Source organism: Limanda limanda, chromosome 22 (genome assembly GCF_963576545.1).
Source record: "Limanda limanda chromosome 22, fLimLim1.1, whole genome shotgun sequence".
NCBI lineage: Eukaryota > Metazoa > Chordata > Actinopteri > Pleuronectiformes > Pleuronectidae > Limanda > Limanda limanda.
Genome location: NC_083657.1, coordinates 16,407,793 through 16,420,033, shown reverse-complemented (window position 1 = coordinate 16,420,033; position 12,241 = coordinate 16,407,793). Strand labels below are relative to the sequence as shown.

The window sequence follows — 12,241 nt, the reverse complement described above, 5'->3', positions numbered from 1 at the left end:
AACAAAACAGTTTAGACACTTAAGTTTTGACACTGCATACCACAGCAGCACTAGTGCACCTGGGGAGAGAACACACAGGCACTGTTTTGGATGGTGGCCAATACAAAAATGCAGAACCATCTCAATGACACAGTGTGTGTGTGACCTCCTGCTCCACAAGTAATTCATCACACACACTGTGTTTAGACTGGAAACTGTTTCCATGTGAAATGGGCCTCCTCTGACCTGGCTCTTAAATGACACAATTTAAAAAGGGACTGAAAATAACACTTAATGGAAACAACATGCAACTTCACCGACATAAATTATTTTATGTTGCAAGACATAATGTCTCAGATCTCACATGGACTTTCTAATCCCGTCCTTTAGGACATTCCCTCCAACCTTCTTATTCACTCATTTACAAATTTTCTAAACAATTATTGTCTAAAATCTTAAATAAAGTCGACCATCTGCAGACCTACATGTTGTAAGAGATTTCCAGCACTTCTGAGTCAGCAGAGTAAGTGCTTATGGCCAAGATATAGTTTGCTTAAAGCAAGGTTGGATGCCTTTGAAATCCCAGAGTTTAAATATGTTGGACGTCTTTGAACCTGCCAAATATGTGGGGGATTAGGCGCCTGAAGACATTGAAGGGGTTTCAGAGTTTCAGGACTGGGTGGAGCCAAGGAGTGGAGGCAGAAGAGAAGGTTGTTTAGCTCCAGGCTGGACCTGGAAACGAGACTGACCTTTGACCCGAGGAAGCTTTTACTCTTCTTTTGGTCTGAGAAGGTGGATGTCAGCGAGCTGTTGGGAAGTGTAGGCAGCTTCAGGTGCTGACCGAACAGAGAAGTCGAGCCCTCCTGCATTACCATCACCTGACAGAGAAAAAGCAACAACAAACAAATGTGATCAGAGACTCCCTTGCATCAAATTACTTTTCATGAGTTTCCAGTAATAAAAGGTGAAAAGAAGGACTGAGTATAACCTTTTCCCGACATAAAATCCAGAGAATTGGCTACAGAGGTTACCCGTAGTCTGCCTTTCAATGTGAGTATGTGTCAAATCCTCTGCGTTAATCAGGCAAGAGATGGAGCAGCCGGGTGCAGCAGATAGAGACAGGAAGTGATATATTAACTCTGCTCACATGATCATGTTTACTGCACCCGACACTATCGTCAGCTCTTATGAAAAAACAAACTCTCATGAAATCCAGTGTGACACCTTTTTTTTTTTTGTTTTTCAGATTTTATATGCTCATATCTGCATATGAAGCCATTTTGTGTGCATTAGTTAGGGTGTTGTTAGCCTAGCTTAGCATAAATAGTGGTATAAGGGAGAATAGGCTTGTTTCAAACATATCTTGTGTAATTTCTATAAAATTTTCTATTAGTTAAATTTGTATGTACTTTCTATTTCAGTGGCAGCTCAGCACCACCCTGCATCACCTCTTGCCACTGGTCACGACAGCACTAAACCAGCTTCATGTGACTCTCTGCTGTGTGTTGCTGCAGCAGTGTGCATTCATCTTAACAGTAATCCATTCAAACACCTGAAAGTGACGCTTAATGCTGAAATATGCAGAATTTATCTAAGGGCTCAGACAGTAACAAGAATATAGCTACTTCAGCATGGCTATATTAGAGTGCTGATGTTAATGAAGGTACATGACAAGGTCAGGACTGATCCGCTGGTACCAAAGCAATCTGAAGCTTTGTTTTGTTGTCCAATTGTTTAGTCATCTCTACAGAAGGCATCCATGACTCCAACTGCATGAGAGAAGTCTTACTTTTGAGTCTTCTGAACTTCGTTTGTGAGGATCCCGTTGCTGTGAAAGACAATGAAAGAGAAAGATATTTGATCTCCGTCTGCTTTAATTCAGGTACAAAGAAATGCTGCATGGTTCAAATCTGAGGAATAGGGTATGGTGGAGAAACTAGCGAGATCACAGAACTTTCAGTGATGACTCTCCTCTGGCCAATGGATAATGTGAGTTGTGACATGAAAGTAAGACGGAGGGAGCTGACTGGCAAAGTAAATACAGAGCACTTAGCTCCAGCCATAAAACCTCGTGTCCACAGGGGGTCTCTGGCCGGCGGCCAACTGACTGAGCGCACCCGACTGAGGACACGACTGAAGGTAAACGGATGCCAGTTTATCACAACTGTAACAAGTACAGAGAGCTTTACAGATGAGGTCAGCTGATCTACTGTGTGTGGGGCATTCATTCTGCACTGTATCACTTTCATAACTGAGAGAATCAGGTAAAACAAATCTCTGTGGTTAAACCAATTGTAGAGTGCAGAATCATTTCTTACATGAAATGACGAGACTCAGACAATACAGCAGCTTGTTCTGAATAGAACAGATAAGAGGAGTGGTTAGGTTACACCTCCTGCACTGTAACAGAATGACATTTGGCATGCACAGTCACACTTTTCTCCTGAACATCTGCTGCTGCGCCTAAGAGCCAAACAAAGGAGTTTCCTCTTTGGAAACCTGTTCACGCCTGAAAAGAAGAAAAGGGGATTGTGCAAATACTATCTTGACCATTTAATAATTAATCAAATTATGAGCTTCATTTTTTTATAGTAACCGAATCTTATATAATACCACACTAACCTGGGAGAGGGATCGCTCACATGCAGCTCTCGGTGTTTCTACGTCCCTCCCCAAACACTATTATGACTCCATTTAACCCAAGCGCACACACACGCATGCAGGCTTTTTTTTTTATTTATTGAAACTATATTTTTGTGAGCAGTTTTTTGAGATTTATGTCTTTAGTAGACCCAGACAGAGTAGAGTGGTTTTGAGAGACAGACTGGGGTTTGGTCTCCATGACCCATGGTTATAGTCTCCTTTTAACGGCATTTGAACTAAGGGACCATCAGTTTCAGAGAGTTTATCAAATGAACAATTCTTTGTGGCTGAAGAACTGTATGAAGGTATTTCTGAAAATGCAGCACTGAGCTCCATCCTCTTAATACAATTTCTGATTGTATTTGCCTGCATGAGTACATGTCTGTGTAGCATCTCTTACCCCTCCGGCTTTAAGCAGCTTCTTACGAAACTCCTCCGTTGGGTTGTTGAAGGTGAGCTTCTCACAACGGAGATGATTGACAGGCGGGTGGCCGTCCAGGTGGAGAAACAGGTCGTAGTCGAAGCGAACTTTCTTCGGTTCTTCCTGAGGAAAAGTGGTTATCCAGCCGGAGAGGAGGAGAAGAGAACAATCAAATTCAGTCTGTCGGGAGTTTTTTCCCGATAATACAGATGAACACTGTGTCATATGAAAGCTACACTCAGATCCAAGCTATCATGTTGACCTTCACAGGCATCATGATTTCTAACATAGTATCTTTTTCTGACTCTCCATTACGACAGAGAGTTGATGGATGAATACAACAATGTTTCAAGACATTTTGTAGGAGGTAGTTGCAAATTACTTAGTGTCAGGTACTGAATAAAAAGGTTCTCATGTGTATTGCATCTTGAGACATGTTGCGTTAATTTCTGAGGACATGCAGAACCAACATATCAAATGGCAGCAGGATACCCAGGGTAGCCATGATGTGTATGTGTAGTTAAAAAGTAGGTATATCTCCAGCCTTAAAGTTTATAAACTACAATCTATACATTGCTCTATAAATTAACTAAAAATCTTAAAACTCCTCATGAAAAAGCCACTTTAGTATTTGATCTTTACAAAAACAAAACAAACCTGATGGATCTAAAGAAATATATTTGTAATGAGAAATCTATTTTTACAGAGTTTTCTAGTGTGAAATTGTTTTAATATACCTTGTTTCTGAAGTAAACTTCAATGGGCAGTATGAAGCCTGCGTATCCAGACTCCTCCAATTTGTACGGTGGATCCTTGCACACTGAAATGAAAGAGATGTTTGCTGTTTAAGAGAGAGCTGTTGACCTTTAGCACAAGGTGACTGTTGAATACAGAAAAAGACTGGTTCTTATTCATGTAGTTCGGTACAATACAAAGCAGCTGCTGTGTAGTGTGCACTACAGCAGTGGCTGCGGGGTGACAGACCCTCTGAAGAACACCAACAGTCCAAACCATTATTATTATTATCACATTCTCAAAGGGTTTATGGAGCGACACTCAGATGAACAACACTATGCTTCTGAAGATGTCAGTGTGTCACTGCACATACTGAGCCACTTAACCTGCAGCTCTATTCTCATGAGATCTCATTAACTCCCAATCCCATTGTCTGCGCTGATGTATCAATAAAAAAAAGGGGCTTAAAGTAGATCCAGAGCCTTAAAAGCTAATGAATGCACACAGCTGATGACAAGGTGAGGCACCCCCTCACCTCCATGGCCTTTTAGAGAGACAAACAAGCACAACTAGAGCTCAGGAGTTCCTCCCTGGAGGTGTGTGTTTGTCAGCTTCAGTCCCTGTGGACGCTGCACAAAAAGTGCCAATTAAGTCCATGCATGTTGAGAGTGACTGTGTTTACTGGAAGCACATTTAAGCTTTGGGGCCTTTTTTAGATAATATACTTTAGTGCAATATTCCCTGAAAGTAACAACAACTGCATCCATACTCACAATGAAGGTGGCTGCAGTCCATTATTTTCATGGTGGACTGCATGAATGGATGATAATGTAAGATGTCATAAGTCTACAGCAACTAGAGTGAAAAGTGGAAAATGCTCAGGCATCTCTGACAAGTTCTTTCCAGTGGGGAAAAAATGCTTTGGAAACTTTTTCAACCCCTTTACCCTCACGCTCCTTTGTTGTAACATGTTCTCCTACAGTACCAGTTCAATTTTAAACACAATTTACACAATGTGTTATCTTATATATTCATTCTTAAAAAGCTGTTCCACTGACTACACAACTCACTCCTTCACTCAAGGTCCACTAACTAACATGTACTCAGGATTTCTATTACATTACCAATCAATTACTAATTCATTATAATATACTGAGCAAACACGTCTGAGACGTCCTACGGAGGAGGAATGGGTCCCGGCTTCTCCACACAGACGCCTTCTCAACAAAAACAAATCCTCCGCAATATTCAGAGGAGTGGTGCAGCATGCAGAGGCAGGCTGTAACGTATTAATTCCGCTGTGGAGATCACTTGTTTATGTTTACAGCACATCGACACCGGCATAAGCTCGGATCACCTCAAAGTCTCGTCTGTGTGGCACCAATTTTTTCTTCCAGAGATATGTGTCTTTTGCGACTTTCCCGTGTAAGAAGCGTCATCAACCTTCCACTCACTCTGGGTTAATCCCGCAGAGGATCTCCTGGTGTGTTCGCACTGCGTTTGACCTTCTGCGGAACTTAATACTAGGGAGCCGGGCGGAGAAAGTCAGCAAAAAATTCCACCTCCTCTGAAGAAACTCCAGAAGACCTCTGGAGTTTAGTGAGAGTCTGAAAGCGGCTACAGTGAGCTATGTTTTGTAGGGATGCTATTACACATCATAATTACAATATTAACTTATATATATTAGGGATGTCAGTTTAACGCGTTATTAACGGCGTTAACGCAAACCCATTTTAACGCCGTCAATTTTTTTAACTCGAGTTAAAGCAGAGCTGCAGCTGCAGCTTCAGTATCTGTGTTCGCCTCCAGTCTGACCTGCTCTCGCTTTTTGTTTTAATATTTCGCCACCTAAAATATATATTTTAAAGCTATTGTAGCGTCCCACAGGACACGGAACTTCTTCGTGGTTTAGTAACTGGTATTTTCCTCTACACGAACATGTGCACCTCTCGCTGTTACTCCGTCACTCGCAGACATCAACACTTCACTTCCTCATTGATCCCCGATCCCCCCATCCTATTGGTCCAAACAGTCACATGTCCCACCCAGACCCCTTCACTGACCGTCAGACATCAGAGCGCTCCTTCAACAGTGTTTTACTGAGCATACGTCAAAACCAAACATAAACATAACCCCAGTCCGTTACACTATTAGGCTGCAGCTATATGTTTTTATTTATTTAAAAATAGGGTACTTCTTATTTCATACATTTTCCACAAACAAGGGGAGGACTCAAATAGCCGTACAAAGTTCTGTGTTTCATTTATTTCAAAGTAGGCCAACACCTGCCTGTGTATTTTGTTTGTTTGTTATTTGTTGCTTGTCTGTTTGAGTTTAAAGCAAAGAAGTAGTAGGCTAACCTTTTATTGGTAACCTAACTGTTATGGTTCATTGTTTCTGAAATAAGAGGACTGACTGCTATGTTCACAGCAAACTTGAAAAAAAGAAAATATTAAGCCATGGTTTAACTGCACTATAGGCTGAGTCCTTGTTTACCTGAAATGTGCACTTTATAATTTTATTTTGTACCGCCCTGTATGGCAATGTTGTTTTTCAATAATATAAAACATTTGCATAAAGCAAGCCAATCCACTTTTCCATGTTGATAAGAGCATTAAAACGAAAGTAAAATTATGGAAAAATAATAAATGAAGGAACATTCAGAATAGATACAAATTTGCGATTAATCGCGAGTTAACTATGACAAAATGTGATTAATCGCGATTAAATATTTTAATCGTTTGACAGCTCTAATATATATATATATATATTACATTTTATAGGCTCAATTCTTTGTTAAATGAAATGGCAACTACTTTAACTAATAATTATAATTCATTGTTTCTCAGTACAGTGGCAGCCATAATATTTTGTTTTCATAACAAATACCAGTGTTTTTAATCATATAAAATCAGTTGGTGCCATGCACTGGACACGTAGTCAGTATTTTTCAAGTGGCGACACACAGTATAGAAATTGCATGGCTGACAGCTAAGCTCCTGGTGATGGAGGAGAGCTTGGAAACATCTTGAGTCATCCTCAGACCAGGCTTTGGCATCAGTCTTGTCGTTGCTGGCCTCTGCCATTTAATTTTGGAGCACCACCCCTTCATGGAGCGGCAGTGATTGATGGTTCAGCTGACGACGCTGAGGTCGAGCTCACCGCTGGGGCCAAGCCATCTAAAACCCAATACCACTAAACAAATATTATGGGTTAGAGTTAATTGTGCAAGTGGGTCAGGTTCAATTACAGCTAGCTAAAAGACCCCATTCACCACCGCACCTTTATATAAACGGAGGTGGAGAAGGAGATGAGCTGAACAAAATGGAAAGAAAAATATACACTCACATATACTTGTACATGTGTTGGTATATTTTTCTTATTGGCATGAACTGGGTAGACATGATGTCATCCTGATATATATTCTGTGCAGCTAGAGCCTGACCAATATAGAGTGCTGCAATAATGAGTCCTAACACACAGGAGATAGTTCATGTTTTTGCACTTCTTGTTTCCTCATCTCGAGGTCCACTTTGAAAGGTTTTCATAAGATGCCTGAACTAAGGTCTATGGTTCAAACAAGCCACACAATATTTGTTAAGTTTATACACGTTTTAAAAGATTGGTCGCTAACAAGTGGCTAGACAAAAGACTACCAAAGTAGTCAGGGGCATTAAAAGGTCACCACACCCAACATGAAAACCCACTCAGAAGTGTGTCGTTACAGACTCGTTATGTGTGACTTGTGCTTCTCTTCCTGGGAGCAAAGGCATTAGTAGAAAATGTGAGCACCAAATCAAACATCGAGTTGGAAGCTTATTCGTGGTTATACTTAAGTCATGCAATAGTGATTACATTTTTAACTTCTTCCGTTCGTATTTAGGCAAAGTTGTTAATGAACATTATTCTAAAGAGCATAAACTTGTTTGTGGATCATTCCTGCAGCTCTATATAGTGTTGATTTTTGTGGTAAATACTATTGTCGCCACTTGACACATCTACAGTGAGACGTTTCACAGAGGCTTCATTTGGATGTACATATCCAGACTTGATTAAAAGAGAAAAGTCAAAGCTCAGCAGGGCTCTTTGATACGCATTTTGGGAAATGGAAAGTTACTTGCATTATAGATTATACCGCGATATACGTCTTATGTTGTTAATCCTCTTTTGCAGGAACAATTAGACAAGCGAACATTGACTTTGAATCCCAGACATTGTGAGTATTTTGGCTGATGGTCATTGATGGTTTCTGAAACTAGTTCAGAAAGCCAACCTGGGCTTTGTGAAACATCTTACTATGTATTGATATTTGATAACAAAGATGTACTAAGTAAATAACTGGTTGTTCATACTGTTAGTAGACTTTTTAATTAGTTCTCTCATTTTCAATGTTCCAGTACAATAAAAAGAAAATTGAAATGTATGAAATCATATGAGGGTTTTCCTGCAGGGTTTTATGGTTTTATAGAGGTGAGCCACTATCTATATAATGCAGTTCACGTCTGACAAAGATTAATTATCCGTTTTTTATATTTTTACAGTTCAGTAATTTCAATCATTTTCTGATTAGTGTTTCTTCAACGTGAGGATTTGTGGGTTCTCTTTCTTTTACAACACTTTGTTTTAAACAACATGACAATTTTAGTTCTGGTAAACTGCGACAGACATCATTACATCTTTGTTATTATATTGTACACCGTTTCCTGACATTCCAGGTGAATCCACAAAATTATTGTTTGCTTACTGTTTATTGCATATTTGATATTAACTACATTGATCTTCAGATGAAATGGGGCTTAACACCTTCTGCAAACAATATCTTGGGGAAAACCTGCATGTCCATCAAGTTTGATTGGCAGCCCATGCCTGACCTTTTTTTTTTTTTTTTTTTTGAAATAACAGCAAGAACACTTGGATGGACAAACTCTAGAGCCTTGATTTGTTGAAACAGAACAGTAACCTCAAGTGACAGTTAAAATGAGAGGAAAAACCCTGAAGCTTCACGGACAGGCAGGATCAATCGAGTAAATGTGGAGTCAGGGTAGCATCTTGGCTGGGGTTCAGGAGTTCAGGTTGAGAAGGATAGCAGTATCTGAAGGAGCGTCTGAGAGGCAGAGATGCACAATGCATTCGCTGACCTGTAAGAGAAAATTTGCCAATGGTCACAGAGGCTTTCAAAGTGGGATAGGGCCGGGTGGTTTATTAACATGGCCTCGGTTTAAACTGAGATGCCAGTCACAGAACAATGCCAGTCACTACATATTTGCCCTTTCTACGCAGACTGGTTTGTAATGAGGCCAGGCCAGACGGTAGGCCTGACCATAAAACAAAAGACAGGACCGGACATAAAAAATTCTTTAGTGAGGCTTGTGGCTTAAATATGAGCTCCTTCCGCTCACTGATTTACTGTTAATCCCTCTTCAACCTAATGGAACCATTCATCTCAACATCACCCGTCCAATAAATGCCAGGCATTTGGGCGGCAAGGGTCCACATAAAGTATGTAGTGGAGAGGTAGAAAAAAAAATATTAATCAGAGAAAACTTTTAGTTTCTAATGTAAAATGCTTCACTCAGAACACATCTTGGTCACAAAATATATCAGTGATCAGATATATGGATCTACCCATTTATTTAATGGGTCCTCAGCCACTTTACCCTCAAATATCTTAATCCACCAAAAGCATATTACACTCTTCTTGTCAAATCTCTGATCAAGTAATTTGAGCTACAATATCAGAGGATGTTATAATGCTCCACTAATCAATGTTTTTTTTATACCAACAGGGAGTTCCTCGAAATGAAAAAACAACAGAATTGTCGCTAACTCTGCAATTCTTTTTCACTTCTGCTGAGCTTTTTAGCCTCTGGTAGCTGTGGCTCAGGGTTATTTTATTTCACTGCTGTCAGTCAATATGAGAGTGCTCATTTTTGGTCTCCTACTGCCAACCTCTTGCACCACGGCTTCAAGCTAATATTAGCTGCTGAAAGACAGGTTACACTTTTAAAAACTATTAATCATGAGCACCACTGCTCAACCTTCACATGGTTCATTAATATTCATGACCAGCAAAATGGTGTTGTATTAACTAGCACATTTATAGGCTACTGATGCTATACTAAACAAAGCAGACCCTATCTTATTCCCCTCAACAAATACACATCCACATAGTGATGTCAACATTTTGGAGTCCAGCGGAGGCGGAATGTGAAACGGTGTGCCGCCTCTGAGCAATTCAATCTGCAGCAGTAACACTAAGTCAATGTTTTTCAAACTTCAGCAGAGACAAATGATTACATGTTAACGGCTATTTCAATTCCAATGCAATTTATTGTAGAAACAAAGGTCCATATCTATACAAAATAAAATACAAACAAACATAAATACAATCATAGCAGCCCACAAATCGAAAATAATTAGATTATTGTTAAGACACATACAGGCATTTGTTCCAGTGTTACCAGAAACAAGAGGAATACCTTGTGTCACTCTGACGAGGCTCAGTTAAGGCCATTATGGTGACATTTTTAGAATCATTTAATAGACACATACATTTGTAAATTAAATTCACAACGACTGCATGGAAAGTAAGAACATTACTGGCCACAAATCTAAAATTGTGCTGGTTCATCTTGAGAGCTTTAGAAAGATTCTAAATACATTGATAAAAGCCACATGAAGCTCTCCCAAACACACATCCAGTCTTACACTCCTTTAACTTGTTGTAAAGATCCTCCATATACAGACTGAAAAGAACAAGTGACAGTATTCCACCCTGTTGAACCCCATTGGTCACTAGGAATGATGTGAATAACAAAAGTGCAAAAATAATTATCAGGTACGTGGGAAATCTTTACTGTTGTATTAAATCGGTCAAATGCTGTGGATGCATCCAAAAAACACAAAGATTGTGGTGTTATGTCTTCTACACGTACTAACCAGTTTCCTCCAGTGCATATATACACAAATCTGTGCCATGTTTGAATTTTTAAATGGTTATAATATATTCTTGAAGTCTTCCCAAGAGAAGTTGTTCGAGTACTTTGGAAAGTATACTAGCCAGAGCAATTGGCCTGTAATTTTCTATGCTGGATATTTTTCCAGTTTGGTTCTTAACAACTGGCACTAACATGACACACAACAAAGAGTCAGGCAATATGCCATGCATTAGCAGACCAGTAAAACAAACAGCAAGTAACACTGAGATCCTGTGGCTAGCATATTTCAGATGTTCTGCTGTTACATGGTCAAGGCCATATGCTGTGTTCACTGCCAATTTCTCAATGGTGTAGCACACTTCACCAGGTCTAATAACCATACCAACACTGTTAGAAACATAACCTACAATAACTTCTTCACTCTTAATACAATTTAAACAAATCCCTGTTATGGTATATATATAATTCAGCAATATTTTCAGACTCAGTTTCCCCATCAATACTGGAATCTGGTTACACCACACATTAACAACATATTATGTACACTAATACCAGGACATTTACATTCATTACTCAGGAAGGGCGTCTAACAGATAGTACCTTGTTGTACTAAATTAATGACTTCTGCAGGGAACACTGTGGAACTTTGTGCAAACAACTTGCTATATTTTCAAAATTAACACTTCTCACAATAAGATAACAGTGTGCGAAGTGTGTGTCTAACAAACACGGTGGTTAGTGTGTTACAGCCAGACTGACCAGCAACAGGAGGAATCCCCCCCACATCAATAAAAACAAAGCAGTTTTTACCACCCTTGGTAGGCAGGCATCCTGTAGCTTTAACAAAAGAAATTCAATAATCTAAACCAAAGCCGTACAAAAAGGTGACACCATAGTGAAATGTGGTTTTTAATAGGAAAATATCGTAATAAAGAATAAAGCTGTGTAAAGGGGAAACCACTACTGAGTACTGTGGATACTGGAGAATAAATCACCATGTGAAACGGAGTGCTGTATATTTCCTGGAACAACGTATACAGTAAGATGGGGACTGTGGTTTAAAACTTACGGACCCCACTATAAGAGTATAGCAGCATGACAAACATTGAGTAGTCATGATATGAACCTCTGTAACAATGGCGGGTGGTGATTAGCAGCTCAGCGGGGATGGTGTCTCTGGTTGACTGAGCAGTCCCTTAAAAACAACCTCACACTATAGTTTTCTCCACAGTGCTGCGGGAACTCTCTTGACCCAAACGACCTCACACTAATCAGCCAACAACAAAGACCCTCCAACACAAATGGGGGCCAAGATTGATCTGCCAAGATTAAAGGCCGGAACACAAGAAACATCCACGTTTGTGTTGTAAGCCAACGCACTAGATAAGAAGACCAACAGGTGGCCAGCCTGGGGCAGTTATAGGTTGCGTAGGGGTCAGTAAAACAGCATACACTCCTCATACTCATCCTGTAAACCACCATTATACGGTTGAACTCGGGCAAAAAAAAAGAAGGTTGTAGGTAG

At 39.9% G+C, this 12,241-nt stretch overlaps 1 protein-coding gene across 2 annotated transcripts in view; it reads right to left on the bottom strand.

Annotated features, from left to right (window-relative positions):
* mllt3 (MLLT3 super elongation complex subunit) overlaps positions 1 to 12,241 on the bottom strand; it is a 47,163-nt gene that overhangs the window by 18,557 nt on the left and 16,365 nt on the right. For both annotated transcript variants that reach the window (XM_061066401.1, XM_061066402.1), the window contains exons 3-6: positions 3,781 to 3,863; positions 3,023 to 3,166; positions 1,769 to 1,807; positions 729 to 857 (exon numbers count right to left, since the gene is read on the bottom strand). In XM_061066401.1, coding sequence (XP_060922384.1) covers positions 729 to 857; positions 1,769 to 1,807; positions 3,023 to 3,166; positions 3,781 to 3,863 — 395 coding nt within the window. The remainder of the gene's footprint in view (positions 1 to 728; positions 858 to 1,768; positions 1,808 to 3,022; positions 3,167 to 3,780; positions 3,864 to 12,241) is intronic.